Source organism: Dermacentor albipictus, chromosome 4, assembly GCF_038994185.2.
Source record: "Dermacentor albipictus isolate Rhodes 1998 colony chromosome 4, USDA_Dalb.pri_finalv2, whole genome shotgun sequence".
In the NCBI taxonomy this organism is placed as follows: domain Eukaryota; kingdom Metazoa; phylum Arthropoda; class Arachnida; order Ixodida; family Ixodidae; genus Dermacentor; species Dermacentor albipictus.
The window spans coordinates 107,876,398-107,901,526 of NC_091824.1; the positions used below are offsets into that span (position 1 = coordinate 107,876,398).

Consider the following 25,129-nt stretch of genomic DNA (forward strand, 5'->3'; position numbering starts at 1 on the left):
CTCGTTGTCTCAGTTCTTATAATTTGTGATACGTTGTTAAGCAGATGGAGAGCAGTAAACAGATTTTAGCATTCGGTTGTAGCAAAATATTTAGTTAGATTCAAATATTCGAAAGAAGAAAAAAAACGGAGAGTTCCTTTTTGATTACGGATGTGCGAATAGTTATTATGTAGTGTTCGATTCCACTTCGAATATTCGCCTACGCCTAATAATCATAAAAAATGAACGCCGCAGAAAGACTACCGATATAAGCGCCGCCGTACGAGTTGTATGCGGAACGAGTTTCCACCATCAGCAGAAGTATATTACAAGTATAAATGTGTCGCGGAACTATACAGTATGCTAATGAACGAGTTAAATCCACTTCACAATCTTGCGACACGTATACCACACAGAGAAAACTGGAATGGTCGGTCAACGCGCGAGTCATAGAATAGGAAATACTCGCACAACTACTTCTCATTTACGTGGCACGCCAGCTATCACTCGCAGTTAGGTGTGTGGCTTGCGTTATTTGATATCCTTTGAACAAACTTAACGTGACGCTCTAATCACTACTAGCGTCCGATATATTACACGATTCTTTGTTCCTCATGTTCACTAAATGATTACGGATGACGCAAATTTAAGCGTGCGCGCACTATAGCTGCATTAAAGAGCCTGCCGTTTCCCTCTTCAGAACTTGCACAATGAACGTGGTATACGTAATGCAGATGCATATTAAAGCAAGGTAGACTGACAAGTCGTAGAAAGGAGCAGACGCGTATGAGCAGTGTGGAATCAATTTTACCGCGGGAACTCACGAGTCTGCCAGAATATAACTCTGCATAAAACTATCACTGCATAGTGCCTTCCGAGATGCAGTTTTTGGGCACGCGTGTGTAGGCTTTTCAAGGTCCCGTCTTTTTGTGTGGTTGTTTGCGCAGTTAGGAACTTCCAAAGATGTCTCAGGGTCACAGAAAAAAAAGCACATTTAACGTTAAGGAAAGCGGAGTGCTATTTATGTTATTTTTGTTCAAATTTTAAATAATTTAGAAGACGAAAAAGAAGAATATGATAATTTATCAGGCTTCGTAAATTTATCATGAATGCTCTTTACGTTGCACTTTCCGCATTCTAGTTGTCAATGTGACACATTTGGCAAAATTTTATACGTAGCAATTGAATCATATGCGAACAAGCTCTTCATTCTTTGATTAGCTGCATGCAAAATTTGCGCATAATTTTTTTTTCACGATTCCCACGGACCATGAACATTTGCCTACTGACATCTACAGTACTACATATGTGCAACTCTTGCAAGCCTACCGTGGGAGCGTTGGGTATCATTCATTCGCGCTCTTGACCACTCGCGTAAAGCGGGCGTGGTCGCTTTGGACAAATGGCGTGCTGCCTTCATTTGGGTTTCCCTAGCCCTACGGGATCAACGAAAACCTGATAATGACTGCCACGCAACCCAATTACGCTAGAGTTACTGTGTGTGCTGCCAAATGACATTTTGTAGCATATACAGTAACTCTAGCGCGTTTCAGGTATGCAGCAACACATGGGCGCTGCGTAACTTAATGCGATAATTTTGCGTGTGAGAGAGGCAAGAGAAAGGAGGTAACTTTCATCATCACTCATCTTACAGTACTCAGCAGGGAATTCGCTCGATCAAAACCGATTAGTTGGTTCGTGCTTTGTCTATTACTTTGTGTCGAACACATTTCTACATTGCGTTTCATCCTCAATAGCTCAAAATACCCCGCGCTAGAAAAACAAGTCTTCGCCAAAGGATGGCGCCACTAGTACAATCCGTATGCGTTTGGTCTTTTTCCTCCTCTCTTAAACGGATACAGCGGATGCTACTCAAAGGCATGGTTTCCGCTGCGGGATCGTGCGATCGTCTTTCCGAACCGTGCTCAATTTGATTACTGCCGTTCGCAAGAGCGGCGTCAGTTGCTTCTGGGGCGCTTGGCAACACCCACAATGAGGCTTTCACACGTAAGTCAACTGTTTCTAGTCGTGCGAACGACGAATACGAAGTTAGCGAAACTTTTAAAACTTTTTCCCGTAACTGTGCCGGACGCATGATTCAACGTTGTTTGCTTCATTCACTTCAGGCGTGGTTCCTTTTCATCGCTCATTGGGCATCCGCTGCGTCGGTGAGTATATGGGCGTGTAGTTTGTGAGCACTGCGTTATTCACTTGCGTTTCTTAGCGATTTTCTCACGAACGTGCTTCGTACTCGTTAGAGACGTCTGCCCTTCTGTCTCAAACATATGTCGCTTTGGTGTCACAATGAGGGAAGCACTTAATTTTGGTTTTATTCCCTTGGTACAGGTGCCTGTTAAGGATGACTTCTCAGGTAAACACTGTTTCCCTTCCTTTGTTTGCCTTGCGAGCTGTTTAAAATGTCTTGCCTCGTATGTTGGTTTCTTCAGTCGCATGAGTAAAGTTGCCGCCGTTTAGAATGAGTTCATCCGCTTTGCCGCCTCTCAGACAGTCAGCTGGATATCTGCGCCGCTGTGATCTGCCGGCCCGGACGAGTGTGCCGGATATTGGACAACGGTCTTGCGTCATGCCAATGTGTTCAGCACTGCCCATCCCACTACAAGCCCGTATGCGGCACCAACGGAGTGACGTACGACAACCACTGCCTACTTCACAAAGATGCGTGCGTGTGGCAGAAACACATATCCATCAAGCACAAGGGAATCTGCAAAAAATGTGAGCATTTCTAGTCACGCACGAACTTGGTAAGATGTTGCGGTCCTATGTTTCGTCCCATATAAAGAATAAAGGTGTTCTCTAGCGTAGCAGGAACTTTTTAAATGAAATGGTTTATTTATTTATTTATTTATTTTATTTTATTTATTTGATACCTGCTTCGCCTTTGCTGGCATTACAGCAGGGGGATACATAAAAATAAGCATCATATTTGATACCAATAAAGAAACTAATTACACAAAGCGCGGTAAAAAGCATCATTTGACACATTGGATACAATCATAGGCGGAAGATTATTCCACTCTCTTATACATCTAACAAAGAATGAATAGCGGAAGACGTCACCTTTAAAGGAAAATTCTTTTATTTTGAGACTGTGGTCCCTTCTTTGGGATATATAGGACGGCTCTTGAATGTACTTCTCCTTATTGATTCCAGTTTTAGAATGGTAGATATTATGGAAAAATTTCAACCTGAGGTTTCGTCTACGATCTTTCAATTCTTCCCATTTAAGTTTACGTTTGCTTTCGCTCATGCTAAGGTGACGATCCCAATTACCTAGAACGAATCGCACTGCCCTATTCTGTATTTTTTCAAGCGTATCGGCCAGCTCTTTGGTATACGGATCCCAGCAAACGCATGCGTACTCCAGCAATGAGCGCACATGAGTGAAATACAGTTGTTCTTTTAAATTCAATGGAAGTTCGCTGAAATTTCGTCTTAAGAAACCCAAAACATGTGCAGCCTTTACTTTGATGTGGTGAACGTGCTTAGCCCACCTCAAATCACTCGTTAAATAAACTCCTAGATATTTATATTCCCTGGCCGTGCTTAAAGTAGCGCTATTTATGGTATACGTATTCAACTGGTATGAACGCTTCCTCGTAAAGGTGACGTGAACACACTTTTTAACATTCAACGACATTTCTGAATGGGCACACCAGGATGATATAACATTCAAATCATGCTGCAGGTATTCTGAATCACGTTCATTCTCTATAATCCTGTAAACTACACAGTCATCCGCGAACATTCTGAACGAAGATTTGAGGCCAATAGTAATATCATTTATATACATCAGAAACAAAAGAGGGCCCAGAACTGAGCCCTGGGGAACTCCTGAGGTCACAGGAACATATCCGGAGGAACAACCGTTGAGAACTACCGACTGCTGTCTTAGAGAGAGATACTCGGCTATCCATGCAATAACTGATTCATTCAGTTTATAGCCCCGTAATTTACTAATAAGAAGGTCATGGGGAACAACATCGAACGCTTTTTTGAAGTCCAAGAAAATACAGTCAACTACTTTACGCTTATCTATTGCTAGAGCCAATTCATGCGTGAACTCAACAAGCTGTGTTGAGCAAGAAAAACCTTGCCGAAAACCGTGTTGACTAGAATGCAGAAGATTATGTTTAACCAAATGTGTCATTATACAACTATAAAGGACATGTTCAAATATTTTGCATGGTATACTAGTTAACGACACCGGCCTGTAGTTCTCAACGTCATTTCTTGGCCCATTCTTATGAATAGGTGTAACACGTGCTAACCTCCAATCACAAGGTAGTGCCTTCTCCACCAAGCACTTCTGAAATAGACGGTGAAAGTATAACGATAACGTTGCCGAACAGTTCTTTATTATCGCTGCTGGTATATCGTCTGGGCCGCACGCTTTAGCTGGTTTGAGATTTTCTAACAATTTACGAATACCAGGCACACTAAAAGTGACCTCGGGCATCACTTCTGCCTCAGTTGGAGAAACCATGTTAACAACGCGTGAAAAACTTGGACTAAACACGGACGAAAAATAATTGCTAAAGATGGCTGCCTTAGACGCATCATCGTCAACGATTGTGTGAGAATATTTTAGAGGAGGAATAGATGTATTATCTTTACCGTTGAGACGAACGTATTTCCAAAACTGTTTCGAATCCTCCACTAGCTTCTTACCAAGACTTGAGAAGTAAGAATTTTTAGCTACTTTAGTTAGACTTTGAAAGTTAAGTTTCATTCTTTTCAGCTCCCACTTGTTTTCCACAGAATTATTTTTTTTACATTTCCTGTACATTCGTCTTATACGTCGCAGTAGAGTACGCAGCAGAGTGTTAAACCATGGTTTATCTCTAGTGCGTTTAGCTGACAAGATACGGATGGGAATGAAAGTTTCGCGCAGATCAAATAGTTTTTCTTTAAACACGTTCCATAACTGTTCAGTATTCAGTTCGGCTGCTAGTGTATCAAAAGTGGGAAAATAGGTTTCAAATGCCGAATTAATTGCATCATAATTTGCTCTAGTGTACGCGTACACCTTTCTGGCAGCTTTTTTGGGAACAGATATAGTCTCAACATTTACATCAGCCACAACTATATTGTGGTCACTAACACCGGGTAAAACATGGACATTCGATACAATATTAGGCATATTACAAAGAAGTAAGTCAAGAACATGACCTGTACCGTCATTTCGAGATGCCTCATGGACGTACTGTGTAAATGTGTACTCGTCCAGAATATCAAAAAAAGTTGAATATAGTCGGCCTCCGGCTGTACACCTTGGGTCATTGCTTGACCAATTAATATGTGGAAGGTTAAAGTCACCCCCGATCAAAATATGATCCGCTTTAATCGTTTCAAGACACTCAGACAATTTGAATAACTGTTCGAACGTTGTGCTAGGAGGCCTATAATAGGAACCAACTACGACACCTTTCCCATTCTGCAGCCGTATTCTACAAAAAACACATTCAATATCAGTAGCAGAACAATCCAACAATATACTAGGTATATCTGAACTCACAAGTATAAACACCCCTCCTCCTCTTGCACTTCGGTCGCGACGAAAGCATTGATACCCAGGCGGAAAAACTTCAGAATCGGCAATTGTAGAATCAAGCCACGACTCTGTGCCCAAAATAATTGAGGGTCATATCGATCGAACCACCATAAAGAAATCGTCGATTTTGTTCTTTATGCTCTGACAGTTGATAACCATAACGGTAAGCGGCTGCGCAACTCTAGGCGTACAAACTGGTCATTGTTGGACTACGCACCCTGTGGCGCTATCTACTTGATACCGTTTGCCGTCTAAGTGCAGCGTATCAAACTTTAAAATAACCTTCTTTCCTTGCTGCTTATGCTCCCTTGCAAACTCCCACAATTTCTTTCTCTTGTCACGAACGAAACGTGAAAAATCCTCTGATATGCTATACTCTGTTCCCTTTAACTTTAACATTGTTCCCTTTAACATTGTTAATTGAATAGTAATTAATGCCAGAGTTGGAAACAAGTGCTTGTCCTGTAATGCAGTCCTGTAATATCAACTCAGCCTGTTGAAGCCAGTACAAACACAAGCAAGCAGGTATTTTTTCCAAGAAAAACTATTGACATCATAGGCAAGGCTTTAGTTATCACACTGCTACCAAACTTGGTGTCTGTCCTGCAGAGTTTATTTTGAAACTTTTTCCTTCTAGCCAAAGTCAAGCAGCCTCATCACAAGTATCAACAGAAACCAGGTAACATTCTTGAATCACCAGCCTATTTAATTTTTCTCGGTTTATTCCTGCCTGCGTCAAAAATGATCTGAGGGGAATGCATGAAAATGAATAACTTCACATTTGCAAGAAAAATAATTTTTATGTATGAACACCTCAAACAAAGAATATAATCAAAAATTCAACAGAACCCATCTCGTGAGGACTGTTGATGGTAGTGCGGCTTCGTAATGGCTACATTGAATCAGTATAGCAACACAACATATTGCCTCCGTCAAAATGTGTTATGAAGCATTTACTGCAGCGGGACTCCTCTTTCGCGCTTACCCAAGAGCACTCGGCACCCTCTAGCACTGTTGCTGCTAAGCCTGTACATGGCCTCAGAAATGCATGGCACACTAGTGCGGGTTAATGCTTAAAAACGCGTCATGTGGCAATCAGTCTCCTCTCTTGTGCTTCTTTGTGGAAATGCTGCACCATCTAGTGGTGCTGCAGAGAAGTTCACGCTTGGCCTTCAAGATGTGAAGCATGGCACATTGTTGACTGCAGACGTTGAGAATTGTTCCCTCACTTGCTGCACACCCAATAGCACACACCCAGTGCATTCATGGCACAGCTCACTGAAGCATTGGCATCAAAGACATTCATTGAAAAGTCGCACATACCCAGTGCATTTGGGGAATGAATGAAGCCACGTTTATTCCACATTTGGGGTGCAGCCTGCTAACGCGTCAGGTTGCTGTCCTTGAGGAGCACCTGTGACATGTGTTCGATTCCTCTTAGCATGGGAGAAATTTAAGGGATCTTTTTTGTCGTTGTAGAGGGGCACATTCCCACTGGCACATACATAAATACCCAAGTTAGTGTCGGAGAGGTTAATTGTAGAACAGTGCATATATACACATTACCACCTACTCAATGACACAAGTTGTTCCGACAGTTGGTTTCGAACCCTGTTTTCTCAGCACAATAGCTTGATGTCTTGCCCGTTCGACCTTGAACTACCCCATATCTCTGGTAGTCGGGCATACGGTTATATACAAACATACATAGATAGCTAGATAGATACCTGGCCCCTGGAAAGGGTGTGTGGTGCCCTAAGAATGCCAACACATTAATATAATGTTACATCAGATTAGTCTATCGTAGCTAACTACATCTGTTCTTAAAGACGCCCTGAACCACTTTTTATCGAAGTGGAGAAAGGCATTCAAAGTGAAAATAGGCTGTTTGAAAAATACTTTGCCTCAAAAAGTCCTTCAATGTGTTCAGCAGAAGCAGAGTTATTGGCAATAAAACACTGCCTCTGCTGTGCTCCTGTTCCTTCTTCAATGCCTTGCACTGTGAAGGCGACAGCAGAGTGGGGCGCATCCAAAATGCTCCGCCTTCTAAATGTCACCATGGCGTGCAGTTCAGATTTTATTTTGGATGTTAACATAAATAGTGTGACTTCATATTTTGGTGCCTACGATGCGATAAATGTCGGCCAAACACTGAACACTGTTGTTCTCAGCGAGCCGCAATGCGCTTAGCCAGTGAACTCGTCGGGGCACACTGTGGCGGCTGTGGCTTTTATGCTACGTAACGTACCGCACTTACCTATAGCAGCTGCATATGGCAATCCGCTTTACTATGAAATAAACCATCCAGAAGAGAATGAGGAGCAGGCTTCGGTTCAAAAGAGTGTTTGAGAGAAGGGCGATTTCGCACTGTGCTTGCAATCTCCACGCACCGCATATGACTGCAACACTTGGCTGAGATGTTCACAGCAGCGTGTACTACCCATGGACTATGTTATTTTGCGGAGCCCGAAGGGCGTTTCAGGGCCCCTTTAAGTTATATCAGTAGTAGTGGTGTAGTGACTTTGGCTTTGTGCTGCTAAGGCTGAGGGCGTAGGATCAAATCCCGGCCACGATGGCTGCATTTTGATGGGGGCGATATGTAAAAACACCCATATACTGTGAATTATTTCGTAGTCCCCCCTACGATGTGCCTCGTAAGCTTATCGTGGTTTCAGCACGAACCTCACAATTTATTTCCTTCTTGAAATATGAAAATGCGATGCTGTAGCAGATGGTAAATGGCATTTCCTTTTTTTGTTTTTGCATGGGTTGAATGAATTATAAAACACAACTTTATTCTTGTCCACATATAATAGAATAAGCAGTTTGCCATGCAGTACAGCTTGGTAGTTTTATGTAAGCAAGACAGGTTGGAGGTTTATCATGTGGTCCAAGTGACACTAAGTCATTTTTCTTAGTCTGTTTATCCTATGTGTTCATATTTAAAATGAATAAAACATGCAAAGCGTGTTGGATATCTTTCTCTCATGAGAATTACAACACTTTTCCCAAATAAAGATGTGGTACTTATGAATCAACAGCTTTATCAGAAAGTAACCTATCTGATCTATAGAGGAGGTATGCATGTAGTGCACAGTCACTGAATCTGAAGGGTGTCGTCTTTTCTCGTTTTAGTTGTTTGCTTCCAGCATGAAAGGGATCGCATTCGAAGGCACTTTGTCGAACTCCTGGAATCTAAGGTAAGTAGTTGTGTTACCCGAGCAGTGACATGAGCTGTGGCTGCTTTTGTTGATTGCTACCATTCCCTGCTTATACACTCCCACTAAAAAAGCCAACCAAAGCGCCGGCAATGTTGGTGTTATTCTTTGTTCTTTATATCTGCACCCTATACCTTCTGTCTCCGGGTGCTTTAATTAAAAAGGAAAAAGCATGCTTCATTGACTCACGTAAGAACATTACACCAATTTTCGGCCCTTTTGAATTGGTTACTTAAAAACCTATCTCTTGACCTCTGGTGTAGTGGTGTATTCTTGACTTAATCCATTAAAACAATGCGTGTGCACATGCTCATAAGTGTTCTTGTTCATAACTTTCTGTCTTTAAATGTGGTCATAACTAGAACTTAGCTAACCTCATTCTTAGCAGTCGGTGACCGAGTCCACAAACCTGAGCGTCTGAGCAAATAACCTGCTCACAACATATAAAATACTTGACGTAATAGTTATGCGGAAACCTGCAAGGTGGAGAGAATTAAGGGAAAATGAGACATCCACCTAATCATAGCAATTGCTACAAAGGATACAAAGTACTCGTAACTCGTTGCGTTTCAATCAAATATTGTACCATATTCCCCTGCTAAGGAGTACATTTGATTGTGCTGCCATCTTTTTCCATGTCTTTATGCATGTCCTCTAATATGTTGTACTATATTCTAATGCTTTGTTTGTTCCCACTAGGTTTCACATGACAGGCGTTACCCGAGGGTTGTGGATGACGTTTTTGACAGCTGTGACCATGATGCTGATGATTTCCTGAGCACACATGAGCTTTCAAAGTGTGTGCGGCGAAATAACACAATGTTCCATTCATGGTTGAAGCACAGAGGGGAACTGGCAGCGTAAGTCAATGCCATTTATTTAAAACTTTAATTCTTGCACAGCTGCCATGATTAACACTACTAAGAACACTGGTAATAACAGTTAACCCATTCTTGTCTGCATTTCAACGCGATAGCGTTAAGGAGCCCGTGTCGCAGAAAATCTGGCGTCCCGCATCCGGTGTTGGATGTTGCCTCGGCAAAAAGGATGTCGAACCAAATTTCGAACCACGCATACCCAACCACTTCTCTACCACCAAAGTTGCTCATAACTTGTCTTTCATTCTTTACCAAGCTATTCCTCGGAACTTTGAGAACGGCAGCCCACAAACAAATGTAATGTAAAAAAGCACCTACAGCACATGTCCTTTATATTAGCTCTTCTCAGACTGAACTATTAAAAGTGCAAAACAATAACAGGAGTTCGACCCACCCCAAAAGGTCGCGTTTCTACGAGAACGCTCGCCTTTGTGCATAGCGTTTGCAGCCAGCATTTCCCGGTAAACGTTACGGTTACATAAGCTGCAGTTGCCGCAAAACATGAAAAGCAGTAAGGGTCTTTGAACGCTATCGCATTCCACTTTTAAAGGCAAAGCTTAAGTGTCCTCCAAATTTTGTTTTAGTAACGTGAATGTAATTTTGTGCATCTGAGTGAAAAAAGATTGAGAAGTGGGTTAATTGAGGGGCCCAATATTTATTAATCATAGTATAAGTCAACACACAGACACCAAGGACAAGACAGGGGAAATTACTTGTACTTAATAATTGAAATAAAGAAATGATAAATTAATAAAAATGAAAGTGTATGAAAAAACAACTTGCCGCAGGTGGGGAACGATCCCACGTCTTCGCGTTACGTGTGCGACGCTCTACCAATTGCACTACCGCGGCGCCGTTCTCCCATCCATTTTCTGGGTATTTATGTGTTACTACTAGAACTAACCCTGGGAGTGTTAGCCAGCACCACCACTCGCAAACGTTAAGATGGTTGTGGGACACCATTTCACCTGCGAAGACGTGGGATCGTTCCCCACCTGCAGCAAGTTGTTTTTTCACCCACTTTCATTTCCATTAATTTATCATGTCTTGAATTCAGTGAGTAACTACAAGTAATTTCCCTTGTGTTGTCCTTGGTATCTTTGTGTGTTGGCTTCTTATACTGTGAGTGGGAAAAAAAGTATTCAAAAGCCTCTCAGTGTAGTTTATTGTAATCTATTGAAGTCTTCCATCCCACACAGTGTATTGTAGGCAGCTTGTGAAATTGCAAGTTCCCAAATTCAGTCCAAAGTGCGTTTATTGTGGTCACAATTTATTTGCTGGCTGTTTGCATGGCCGTCTGCATCATGTATCAGGCTTAAGTTGTAGACTTCAGAGGTGCAGCAGAGGTGCCCAGTCGCTGTGTCGCGTGTGGCCATTTACAAATTATCAGGTAAAGCCAATGCTATGCAGTACCAAGATTACAGAAATTATGTAATAGTTTCTGGGACTACAATTTCTCGCATTAGTTCTCACTGCAGCTTTTCTGCCTGTCAGACATATCAGTGTAAACTGAAATGCAAACAAGTCGAAAGCAACTAGCACGTGTTGTTGTTTCCTTGTTCACCTGTGTTTGTAACAGTGACCATATTCATGTTACAAATCGCACATTCGGGACTACAAGATATTTAGAAATTGCCCAAAGAGAGATTAACATCACAGTGCCATAGAGCTATAAGAAGAGATGCTCATTACTGCTTTCATTTCATACATTATGCTGATGGCACCTTGAGTGGCATTAAGATTCCTGCAGTAATCATTGAATCAGAAAGGGTTCGTGTGCGATACTGTGCCTGATGATGTGAACAATATCAGTACCAATATATCATATAATTAACACGTTAATATATTGTTAATACATGTACTTTGGTAAGTAGTAAGAATTAAGCATCTGTGCTAGTTTTCACCTGTTGATGTGGGCGGTATATGCACATCTACATCATATGTATAGGCCATTAACACACACCCATCTGGAACTTTTGTCTAAATTTTGCCAGAGACTTTCCTTTTTTGTTTATAATACTTTAGCACTTAACATTTTTATGGATGTCATAGTTAGTGTAACTGCATGTTTTGGTTTGAGTAGAATGTTAAAGTGTGTTCATCTAAAATTAAATATTAAAAATTGTTAAAAAATAGATGCTTTCATTATTGAAAAAAAAATCACTTTAGCCCCAGAATTGCTAAAGACGTGCATTTCCTTTTCTTTCTTTTTTTTTTCCTACAGAACCCTCTGTGTTGACGCCATGGTGGAGGTTGCAGACAAGAACTCAGATTGGTTGCTTTCTCGACGAGAGTTTCAGAGCTTTATGCGGCCATCTTATCGCCCACCTATCAAAAGTAAGCATTTCCTACGAAACGAACATGTGACTCCACACTTCTAGGTTGACTTGAACATGCCAATTCTAGTTCTCATTGAGAGTGCTTTTGTCAATCAGCCCAGCTGTGATGCCCTGTGCAGTTCCGTATTTCCTAGCAAAAATAGGCCATGTGGTTCATTATTGAAAACTTGTTTGAGGTTTTTCAAAGCAACGCACTCGCCCATAATTGCCTTTCCTGCACCATCAATTGATGACGCTTTGCTTTCTATTTGATGCTTGATGACGGATGTCTGCCACGAAACATTACAGTATTTGCTCTGCAGCAGTGGCTTGATAAAGTGAAATAATTTGTAGAGACAATAAATTTATCATGCATTCATTGAACGTAATGTTACCACCTCAAATGATATGTGCCAGCCATTATGCTGTTCTCCTTGTTTTGTTAGAAAGCTTCACAGCTACTTGTAGTACCCAGTGCAATAGCTCAGCAGGTATGGCTTTGAATTGCTTAGCCCGATGCCGCAGGTTTGATCCCCGTTACGATGGCCGCATTCTGATGGGGGGGGGTACTGAATGCAAAGATACTAATATACCATGCATTAGGTACTTGTTGCAGAACACCAGGTAGCCAAAGCAATCTGGAACCCCCCACTACTACAGGCATATGCCCTCTCCAAAAATTTGTGTAACAGGTATACCTGGCATAAAATGATGTGCAAAAACACCCACCTGCCCCACCCTCCTACTCCGCCCAAGTGGGTGCCCCTTACCGCCAAAAGAATACCTGGCTACAGGCACCGAATTCGCAAGACTTCTCTTCCTCTCAGTCAACTTTTGTTGCGTATATCCTCAGGCGGAAAGTATGCACGAAGCCCCTTTCATATGTAGAAGGACCCAACATTCATTCCCTGCCTATAAGCAAGGTACTTTTCAGGTCATTCGACAACATCTAGCTACACTCACGGAGTGTTGCAAATGCGAAATGTCTCAAATTCATGTCATACTGTAGCCAAAGTGGTAATCCAAAAATTAACTGCATCCTCAAGTGCACTATATACCCGTCGTAATCTCTGGGATGCAAACAATACAAAGAAAATTTTCATAGCATGAACTTACTTTATTTTCACAAAGCCTGTAAAAAATACTAGTTCACGTTGCACGTATGAGCATCTCATCGGTCCTGTTGCTAAACAATGATTGCCAGCCTCCTGTTGATGCACCACATGTCGGTGCTAGAAAACATTGTCGTGAATCTGTGACAGCGGGCACTTGAGCCACAAAGCACTGCCTAGGCAGAGGCTGCATTTATTCAAGGGACATATTCTTAGAAAGTCACTTTCTGCAATATCACTTTCAGTGCGCGCTTACTGGCTTGTCGAGTAAAATCGAATGAGCTGGTTGGCTAGTTGAGCTCCAAGTCAGGCAAATGCAATAGTATTGCCAAAAGTGATCATCTGAGAATACATTGCCAGTATGTAGCGAATTCGCGACAACTGACATTGGAGGGTTAAGACACTCCTGTTGATGTTGCATTCAGTTTACTCACCAGATTTCTTGATGACCCATTGACAATAGCTTCGAATACCATTTCTGGCTTCTGCTGTGAAGCTGCATGGCACTTAATAGTCTTATATGTGTCGTGTGTATTTCAGTGCAAGATTGGGATTTTAGGTGTGGGCAGTTCGTGCAAAAATGATACCAAGCAAAAGTGTGCAATAGCTAAGCTGCACTGTTAGCGTTGAAGTGACATTTGATGTGTTTGAGGTAAAACCAAGACATTCGAGTCTCAAGTCCCAAATATAGTGGCTTTACAATAGACTAAGTACTAAATGCACAAAGATGTAGCACTTATTTGCTCTTCTAACCCAATATCTTGTTTGAATTTACTTACAAAAATGTTTTGTCTGGCCATTCAGTTCTAGGTCGTGGCTGTTGCACTGCGACATAGCTCTGCTATTCTGGCAATATTTCTGCATACTCGCGAAAAAATTCATGGTCCTGTTTGCCACAGGGATCTGTTTAAATTATATTTTAATAATTAGTGCTATCACATTCTATTACTCTATTACAGCAACGTTTTTGTGAATTTATGCAGGTTGCCCCTTGGAGGACCGCTACTATAAAGACGGAGATGAAATAATGATTGATTGCAGCAATTGGTATGTAGATCCTGACCAAAGAGAGCTGCACATCAACTGTATGCATGCATTGCCTACTTGCGTGAGGCTTAAATACAGACGAGTACAGTCGACTTCTGCCTGCCCTAGGAAGATCTTTAAGCAATAACCATAGCTCACAATGTCTGATTACAGTAGTTATGCTATTCTAATGCTCGCCTTTCTTTTTTTCTATGAAAATTGGACCGGTAATTGCCTGCGCGGTGCAATCGGGCACCAAAGCTGCCTTCGCGGCATTTGTATGTTTTACCTCATAACAAATGTGCACTGTCGCAAAGCTGACTTTAGGGAACCAGCCGGTATTGTGAAACACATTGAAGAACCTTGCCCATTTTTTTTGCTAAAGAACGGAGTGCAAGTTAGATTTCTACTTTGCTTAGGAGCTTTAACGTTACTTCTACATTAGTGTTCTACTTTGGACACAGATAGCGGACGCACATTTCATTTGGTTGCATGCTAACTTGGGCAGATGCTGCCCAATGAATTAGAGGTGTTTGGGTGGTTTTTTTCGTGCACCTTGTTTAATAGGACACGCCAGGTAATACGAGCAATTTTGTCGTGCCCGCCAAGGCCGCTAACAGAAGTTGGCTGTATTTAGACTGTTTAGGTTGTTTATTAGCGATAGAACAAGCACAGACAATATAATTTTTTTTCTTTATTTATCACTTTCAGAAATACATTCAGGCAGTGGTGGAATGTGAAACCACTTTCCGTCAGAAATTTAATGCATCTCGTGATGTTGCAGAAGATCTTGGTAGCTTTGATGCAACGAATAAACCTCCAGACAATCTTGTTTTCTCTGTAACGGTACTTCTCATGCTTAGCATAGTGTGGGCAATGTTGCACTTACCAGAGCTTACCACTTCCCAGAGCTTACCCCTTACCAGGCATCATGACGTTCCCATGTACTATAAAACCGTCAGAGCAGTTGAGTTTCATGTCTAAGAACCCCCTGGTAAAAGCGTTAATATTGCTGAACCATGTTTATCGAGCACAACTACTGCCTTGCCATCGCCTCAGTTTGCACAGCATGTGGCCATTACCTGTCTGTCTATGGAGTACCCGTTGTGGCAACAGTTGTGGTTTTTGTGCCTGTGAATGGAATTCGTGCGCACTGAAAATTGTATGATTTGAAGCAAAGGATTGATGGCTTTGAGGGAAAGTGGCAGCATGGACTTGTCACCAGGCATACTTATTACATATTCACTCTAAAGCTGTTTTGATGCAGAACTTGTATAGCAAGCACACTTACCGCGCTTTTGTGAACACAAATTAGGAACAGTTTGCAACTTCTATGCTTGCACAACAGTCTACAGAGAAAGCAATTCATTCTGAATTTCACTAGTCTCACGTCCTACTGAATGATGCTTTCCTGTGCATTTTGGTTGAGTAAAAGGCTTGCAGTGTACTTATTACATAACAAAATATGATTTATCGAATTAGACATGCGTCTTTTTTTTATTCCTTGAGATACGTAAAATGCCTTTTAAGAATGTTGGCTATACATTTGGTGAAACGGGAACTCGGCAGATACAAGTACAGTATAGGTAGCGGTCCGGTAGAATGGCAATTACTTCTGCGAGAATTGATGCATGTTCTCATGTCTGCAGCTCTGTAATTAGGCTAAAACACTCCATAATTTAACTCTGCAGTTGCACTAAAGTAATGCTGAAAGATTGATGGCATGACTTCACACTTGTCAAAATTAGTGCAGTATACAACGCAGCCCGCAAATATTAAAATGTTGACACTAAATTAAAAGCCACTTGCATTTCCGAGGTTTCTAAAACTGGAACCTACCAATGCTGATTTCAGGCAGATACGACTTTCCATGTTCAATAAGGTGATGGCTCATATTGGTCATTAGTGCATCTTCTCTGATGCTATTCCTATAGCTGTCATCAAACTCTACATATGTGCACCAAAGCACTTGGGCTGGCATATTGTAAAGGCTCCTTTAGCCTTTCTTCACTTTTTTCCTGTGATCTACTTGCAACTGGCCGATACTCGTGATAACATAGGTGGAGCACTACTTTGACCACTGACGAAGCATGATATCGAAAAGTTGTGGGATAGAATCATTACACTGGATGTTTCGTGCTTGAACTATGTTTTGTACTGTCTTAACTTTAACCCCATGCCTTGCACTGTCTTGCCGAATGTTCTGGATTGCCTTGTAAAACCAAGCTCCTTCATTTCATGCAAAAATTGTAGCGTCTGTGCTGGTGGCAACTGGTCCTGTGCTAGTTTTCCATGTGAATTGAAGGCACCCAAGCACAAGAAAGGTGAGACCATATGCACAATACAATTGGTTTGTTAGGAAACAATGTGTAAAGCATTCCTCCTGCCTGTATATTTTTGCCATTGACAAGTGCTCACACTTTAGTCGATAGAGTCCTGTCACTTTACATTCACAAGTGTGAGCTGATTATACTCCTTTTTCATGGCAGAATTTAATGTGATTTGTACGTGATGACATTTGGTGCATCAAATGACATTTCTTTTCATGCAGTGCTACGTAGGAATGGTCATTTTGCATATGATAGCAGTGATTGCATAATTAAGACCAAAAAAATGTCAGTAAGTGTGCAAAGCATTCTTACTATTGCTTCTATTCAATCAGTTTACTCCTAGAGCTTTATTACACAATTGAACCTCGTTATGACGAAGTCGCATCGGCCACAAACGTGCCTTAATTACACAGTAGAACCTCGTTGACACGTTCCTGTTGCATACGTTTTCCCGGCGCCAACGTTCACAATTGAGAACACAAAAAAATACCCAATAAAGTGATACCAAACTGTGATCGTATGTTTTCCGGCCGCTAGGTCCGATGCAAACATGAAATTGACGAGGCGCGCGCAATCTCGAATAGTATGTAGCTGGCCTCTGCGGCAGCTTCACCGCAGTACTCGCTCGCCCACCTGACGTGAAAACGCCGGTGCGCACTCAGTTTCTCATTTCGGTACCAACAAATCTTCTCCAAGGCCATTGCACTGGCAGTCGCAGTTATCACAGCCAATCCTATTGCGATAAGCATCTTCGCCTATCTGTTTCACAGCACGTGGTGCTGTTGCAAGCCTAGCACATGCTTTTAATAGGCGCTACCCGAAACGCACGGCCGTTTCCTGCTGCAGACTGTGATTGTATACGTTTTCCGGCTGCTAGATACCATATGAACAAGAAAACAATCAAAAACAGTATATAGCCGCCTGTCTCGCGTGAAAATGATGGTGCGCACAGTTTCTTATTCCGGTGCCAGCAAATACCCGCCCAGGTCGTCGCACGCCGCATTCACAGCTATCGCCGCCAAACCTATTGCGATAAGCACATTCACTTATCTCTTTTACAGTGCGTGGTGCGTAGTGCCATTGGTGCCATACTGGACGCTTTTGTAAGCGATAATCCAAATGCGCTACCATTCCCTGCTGCAGGCGGCACGATGTGGGCATCACGTTTCACTTCAGCGGCCTCTGGCATGGCTCAACAGCTTGAGTTCATTTCGGTTTGCCGTCGTCTTCAAACACCACGCAATAGGAAAACAACAAAGTGCATCTCGGGCCACCGGAGCACCACCTGCTCAATGCGCATCAGTGTCTCCTGCTGCAATGATCCGTGCAACACTTTGCATTATGTAGATTTCAACAATGGCTGAGTCTGCCAATTTTTTTAGTTACGTCGGATCATACGTTTTCCCGGTTAGCACGTTTTTCTCGCTGTTTTTCCGAAAACGTATGAATGAGGTTCTACCGTATTCAGTATTCATTGTAAGCATACACACAAATATCGGCAGACAAAGAACCTCGATCAGGTCTATGCAAAAGAAATGCAAGCAGGGTGCCTCCGACAAGCCAGTAAAGGGTCTCCTGTGGATTTCGATGACCTGTTGACATCTTGCTGTGCCAGTATGAGGCATAGGAACTACAATACACGGTACATATACACACTCACCCACTGCAAATACACAGCCATGCGATTCCTGTTGTCGCATGGGATTGGCATGTTGGCTTGCCAACTGCATTCCAGCCAAGGCGTCTCCGTCGTCAAACTTTTTCAATCGTGGAGGGAGCACACATGGATCCGTACTCCACTACTGTAGCACTCAGTCTAGCTTGTGCATTTGATCTCATGCTCTATCACAAATAAGGTCTGTGAGTGCAAACATATTGTTACAAGCACGGGGAAAATGGGTTTATTGAGGTGTGCGAGAGCAGGAACGGCAGGCTACGAACAACAGGAATGGCCGCTGCACAGTCTTCGTTCTCCTCTTCCCCTCTCTTCTTGATTCCCGCGCCCCTTTGACGCGCTTGGACGTAACATGCCTCCCCTCGCAGACAAAGCCCCCTGGGCGAGTCAACTAGCTTGTCGTGGCGTGCATGATTTCAACCGTGCGACATGTGCGACTTGTGTCCTAGCAGAACGTCTACCAGTGTTCGTGAGGCGCGCGAGAGTATAGTTAACTTCGCTGACATTGTCGATGACAACATACGGTCCATCGTAGTTTGCCAGCAGCTTTTGACACAAACCGTGCTTCCTTGTGGGAGTCCAAAGCCAAACGAGATCACCAGGGTGATATGTAACAGGCCGATGTCGTGCGTCGTAGCGGGCTTTGTAGTTTTCTTGTGATGCCAAAGTCCGAAGACGCGCAAGTCGCCGAGCCTCTTCAGCGAGGCATAGCGCATCGGCGACCATAGGATTGTCGTGGTCGTAAAAAGGGAGGACAGTGTCGAGCGTATACCGGGGCGGCCGAGCATATAGAAGGAAGAAGGGGCTGTAGCCGGTTGTCTCGTGCTTGGCGGTGTTGTAGGCGTAAGTAATAAACGGTAGAACTTCATCCCAATTCTTGTGATCGGACGCAACATACATGGAAAGCATATTGGTGATTGTTCGATTAGTGCGCTCAGTGAGGCCGTTCGTTTGGGGATGATACGGCGTCGAATGCCGGAGGTGCGAGTTACATAAACGCACAAGTTCTTCCACGATATCCGCCGTGAATTGACGTCCCCGGTCACTTATGATAACACCAGGCGGTCCATGCCGTAGAACAATAGCGTAAAGTAAGAAAAGCGACACTTCGGTGGCAGTTGCTGATGGTATAGCCGCCGTCTCGCAATAGCGTGTGAAATAGTCGGCGCAGACAATTATCCAGCGGTTCCCCTTAGATGACTTTGGAAAAGGGCCCAACAGATCAATTCCAACTTGCCGAAAGGGTGAGCTGGAAGGCGGCACAGGTTGAAGGAGACCAGATGGGGCAGTGGTTGGGCGTTTCCGACGTTGGCACTGTATGCAGCTGGCGACATAAAACTCAACCGAATGTCGCATCCGGGGCCAGTAAAAGCGTTCTTGAATGCGATAAAGTGTGCGCACAGTGCCTAAGTGACCGGAGGTAGGGTCATCGTGCATAGCCTGAAGGATTGCTGGCCGGAGACGCTCCGGCACCACTAGAAGGAAGCGTGCACCCGTGCTTGAGTAGTTCCTTTTGTACAGGAGCCCGTCACGTACACAGTAGCTGCTTGTTGCACTTGAATGGGCAGAAGTAAAGAGTGGCTCCAATTTAGTGTCTGTCCGTTGTTCTGCTTTGAACGCATCGATATCCGGAAAAGCGGGTGTCACAGAAGCGACGAGATGATCAAATTAGTCTGCGTCGCAGTCCGTCGTGGCAAGCGGCATACGGGAAAGGCAGTCTGCGTCAGCGTGTTTTCGGCCACTCTTGTAGGAAACAGTGAAGTTATATTCCTGCAACCTCAATGCCCAGCGCGCAAGGCGACCACAAGGGTCGCGAAGGTTCACGAGCCAGCACAGGGAATGGTGGTCTGTGACGACTTGGAATGGGCGTCCGTACAAGTACGAGCGAAATCGCTGAACCGCGAAGATTACAGCGAGGCATTCTTGCTCTGTCACCGTGTAATTCCGTTCAGGTTTGCTTAATGAGCGGCTTGCGTAAGCAATCACGTGCTGACGGTCGTCATAGCGTTGGACCAATACGGCACCCAGACCAACGCCACTAGCATCTGTGTGGATTTCTGTCGGCGCAGTAGGATTGAAGTGGCGAAGGATAGGTCGGGAGGTTAACAGGAACTTCAGCTGACGAAATGCAGAATCGCACTCGGGTGTCCAGTCAAACCGTGCGTCTTTATGTAGCAGATTTGTCAGAGGATGAGCGACGTCAGCAAAACCAGGAATAAATCGGCGAAAGTAAGAGCAAAGGCCCAGAAAACTGCGAAGTTGCTTCACTGACTGCGGTGCACTGAATGCCTCGACAGCTGCCGTCTTGAGGGGATCAGGCCGGATACCGTCTTTGTCAACAAGGTGACCCAGCACAAGGGTTTGACGGTCACCAAAGTGACATTTCTTGGAGTTCAGAACCAGGCCAGCGTTTTTGATGCAGTCGAGGACAATATCCAGGCGCGTATTGTGCTCATTGAATGTGCGCCCAAATATAACAACGTCGTCAAGATAGCACATACAGATGTTCCACTTTAACCCACGCAGAATGGTGTCCATGAACCTTTCAAAGGTTGCTGGAGCGTTGCACAACCCAAATGGCATCACATTGAATTCGAATAATCCATCCGGGGTTATGAAGGCTGTTTTCTCCTTGTCTGCCGGGTCTATAGGGATTTGCCAATATCCTGAGCGCAGGTCCACTGAAGAAAAATAAGAGGCCGAATGCAGGCAATCAATTGCATCATCAATCCGGGGCAGGGGGTAGACATCCTTCTTAGTCACGGCGTTTAATCTTCGATAATCTACGCAAAATCTCCAGTTACCGTCTTTCTTTCTGACAAGTATGACCGGAGCTGCCCAAGGACTCGAGGACTCTTGTATTATTCCATTTTTCATCATGTCACTCACTTGTTCCCCGATTATCTTCCGCTCGTTAGGCGACACGCGATAAGGCTTTTGTCTGATCGGGCGCGCAGATCCCGTATCTATAGTATGGCGTGTTCGTGACTCGGGAATCGAGAACGCTTTGTCCGGCTGCGCAAAGTCAAACACTGACAGATGCTTAGAAAGCGTATCCACCAAGGTATGGCGCTCCCTCGTGCTGAGTGACTTGTTTATCATAGACAGAAGCTTTTTGTCTGAGACGTGGCGAAGGTCAGCAGGTTCACACGGCGGATCTGTTAGTACGGCTACGGACGAGGACGAGTATTCTGTAAAGTAGGCGAGTTTCAGGCCGTCTGGAAGCAGGACGGGTTCTGCCGAGCAGTTGGTCGTCCACAAGCCAGCACGCCCCTTGCCGATGGATACCACACAATGAGGGACAAAAATGTTCTTCTTCATACAATTTAGATGCATTGGCTCTACGGAGGCATCGAAACTGTCTGGCACTTCACCGCGACACACAACCGGCACGCGCACAGAGGTGGACGCAGGCACAACAGTATCTGCAGATACACAAAGTTCACCTTGACTGCAAGTCTCCTCTAAGAGCCCGGACGAAACATGGCCATCGACGCAAACTTCCCCCGTGCGACAGTCGACGGTCGCACCACACTGTCGCAAAAAGTCGATGCCCAAAATCACTTCGTGCGTCGATCGGGGAATAACTACAAATTCCGTCGCGAAAGCTCCACCAGCCAAGGATACGTCAGCAGTGCACACACAAACAGGGCGCAACGACTCGCCGCTCACTCCACAAAACGTTGCAGCCTGGTCCCACGGAAATACAACTTTGCGCCCCAACCGACCTTTAAAACCGAGACTCATTACGGATACAGTTGCTCCGGTATCCACTAAAGCCATTGTAGCAACACCATCAACAAGTACATGCACTTTGTTCTTAATCATAGCAACTGCAGGGGGCATTTCTGTCGATAGCACGTGTCGAGCGACCTCACCCCCATCGGCCGCGCTAGCTAGTTTTCCGGTTGTGAAGGCGAGGCGGAGCGGCGCACTGGCGATGGAGGTTGACGTAAACGCGGTGCACGAGAAGTCGGCGGTGGCGTCAAACTCCTGTCAGATGCGGGCGAGCGGCTCCGGAAGCTTCTCTGCCAGTAATCGTTGCCAGAAGGGACGCCAGCTGACCAAGAGGTGGTGTACGGCTGTTGAGTTGTCCTCGTAGGAGGTGTGGGCCTTGTTGAAGATCCGGATCGACCATTCCACGTCGTTGGGCGACGATTGCAGAACCTCGCTATGTGGCCCGCGACACCGCATTGGAAACATACCGGCAGATGCCTCAAATTGCGATGTTCTTCCATGTAGTCGCGCATGTTGCTGTCGACTGCATAGACAGTAGGTGGGTGACATTCATCATGGCTAGGCATCGGCCGCTGGGAGGCGTGCGTGCGGCGTGGGCGTTGGTCGTAGTCATGACCTTGATAGCTCATGGTCCCTCTCGTTTGTGGGGTAGACCTATACTCGATGGTCGCTGAGTTCACCGTGGGTTGCCATGTCGTCGAAACGGCCGTGTTTCTCATCTCGTGAGGTGAGTACGCGCCAGTGATGCCGGGTGTGCAACGGTACATCTCTTCCTGATGGAGCAACTCTTCGCGAACAATCTGCCGAATAGTGGATGGAAGGTCAACACACGAGCTTGGGTCTACACTCGCCACCGTCGTGACATTAGCCAGGCGACCAAACTTCGGTATTATCCGTCGCATCTTCAGCGTCTCAAAGGTTCGGCAGTGGCGAATGACGTCAGACACGGAATCCAAGCTTTCCTTGCCGATCAAAAAATTGTAGACGTCTTCGGCTATTCCTTTCAACAAATGTCCAACTTTGTCATCTTCAGACATTTGAGAGTTGACTATTTTACACAGTTTCAGCACTTCTTCTATATAAGTCGTACAGGTCTCGCCGGGAATCTGAGCTCGTTGCGAAAGCGTCTGTTCAGCGCGTTTCTTTTTTGCGCTAGAATCTCCAAAACACGCTCTGAGCTCCTCGACGAAAAGCTCCCACGAAGTGAGCATGTCTTCGTGATTCTCGTACCAGACGAGCGCAGTGTCGGTAAGGGAAAATACAACATTGGACAACTGTGCGGTCGAGTTCCAACCGTTAGACCGGCTCACCCTTCGGTAGTTCGTGAGCCACTCGTCGACATCTTCTCCGGCTTTTCCTCCGAAAGTGAGTGGCACGCGGTAGTATTGCCACGGAACACCAGGTGCTGGCCTAGAAGCCGCGTCAGATCCTTCGGGAGTCTGGCAGGCGTATTCAGGCATGTCAGGTGAGGGTGGCGGAAGTCCGGCAAGTCGACGGCTTCGGCGAAGTTGTAGCAGCGGAGGCTCCGTGGTTACGAGGTGTACCCCGCACCGTCCACCAATTTGTTACAAGCACGGGGAAAATGGGTTTATTGAGGTGTGCGAGAGCAGGAACGGCAGGCTACGAACAACAGGAATGGCCGCTGCACAGTCTTCGTTCTCCTCTTCCCCTCTCTTCTTGATTCCCGCGCCCCTTTGACGCGCTTGGACGTAACAATATAAACATACATGCTGCCAATGGACTTTTCGGACACCATACTCTGCTACTACAGCTGTTAATCTAGCCTGTGCGCCTGATTTCATGCTACGAGTGCGAACATATTGGCAGCAAGCTTCCCGCAACAACTCATCATCGGCCACTCTGCCGGCCACACTGCTTATTCTGTTATGCCTAACCAGCATTGTGTTAGTATGCCACCAAAGTTGCGGTTTCATGTTAGTCAACATGGTGGCAATGTTTTTCATGGCCGCCATGTTTGTGCCATCACACCGCTGGTCATGCCTGAAACACCATGTGACGTGCACAATTTAGGTTATAGCTGTTGTACATTGGTGCCAGGGGTAAAGTGCCGCAGGAATGGTGCAGGTCAGAAATATTGGGTGTGTGAAAAAATTTGGTTAGTGACTGTGTTTGCCATTTTTTGCCACCAGAACATGTATTTTGAGTGACATGCGAACAAAAATAATTTACTTCACTAAAACCAATACCATGTTGGATCTCGCATTCTCAATTTCATTGTCAGGAGAGACAAGGAAGTTGACCAATATCATGAGAATGAACCATTCAAATAAAGCACAACTAATCAAATGAATATTTACTTCGTTATACCTGTGTTAAATTAAGGTTTGGCTGCACTAATTTAATATTTTAGACCTTTTTATCAGTATGCAAGTGATAGTTAACCATGTAATAACTACAAGCAATGCTCAAGCTAGCTATGGTCAGTTGTGAACAGCATGACCAAATTTGACACAACAAATTTAAAATCAATGGGTACAGCTTTTTTGAAGAAATACATTTAACACATCAAATATTTTAGCATCATAATTTGCATGTTGTAGATGAAACATAATTGTTTACTTGCTTGTTGCTGCTTTTGTATAGAGAATATGCTATCGCATTTGAACTACATTTGAATTAGTTCAGAACTCAATCAAATGTTCATATGTAATGACATCAAATTTCTAATATTAGCAGCAGACTAATGACATTAAGCACAAACATGATGGATATTGGCCTGCTGTTGGCACAGACCTTGCAAGTCCTTTAATTTGCACTTTGGTGAAAGTGGCAAAACGGGAAGATTTTTCTTTTTTTTTGCATGCTTTAGATTACATGATAGAAGCTGCATATTCATATATTTATGCATTTGTTTTCTTGCAGGGCACCATCACAAGAAAAATAACAATATCTCGGATTAAATGTATATGCAATGTTTATTGTGAACCTGCCACTGATCAACTAGCAGCAAAAATATGCATGATGTACATTTCAATCAGTGTTATGTTTGAGGAAAATATGACCGTTTACATTTTTTGGACAGCTTGTATAACATTTATATTGTTGAATAAATACTCTAAAAGAAGTATATTGTGTGTTTGACTCTCTTGCATGAACTTGCAGCAGCATGGTACCAACACAATTTAAATGCAATTGTGCAAAGGGAATCGCAACACCTCGTAAGCATGCTTACTTGATTATGATACTAGTACTGTGTAACGGTCAGTCCTTAACATTCGACTTCATTACGTGGCGTCCAAGCCTGTATCATGCAAGTCGCATT

The 25,129-nt window shown here is 44.1% G+C and overlaps 1 protein-coding gene across 1 annotated transcript; it reads left to right on the top strand.

The window, feature by feature from the left end:
* The first annotated feature begins 1,829 nt into the window (after positions 1-1,829).
* LOC139059232 (follistatin-related protein 1-like) lies at positions 1,830-24,929 on the top strand. Its single transcript, XM_070537375.1, has 11 exons — positions 1,830-1,986; positions 2,106-2,147; positions 2,326-2,350; positions 2,485-2,712; positions 6,189-6,230; positions 8,687-8,751; positions 9,469-9,629; positions 11,872-11,984; positions 14,061-14,124; positions 16,357-16,427; positions 24,730-24,929. The coding sequence occupies exons 1-11, from the start codon at positions 1,972-1,974 to the stop codon at positions 24,765-24,767; spliced, it is 864 nt and encodes a 287-aa protein (XP_070393476.1). The 5' UTR covers positions 1,830-1,971; the 3' UTR covers positions 24,768-24,929.
* Positions 24,930-25,129: the final 200 nt, after the last annotated feature.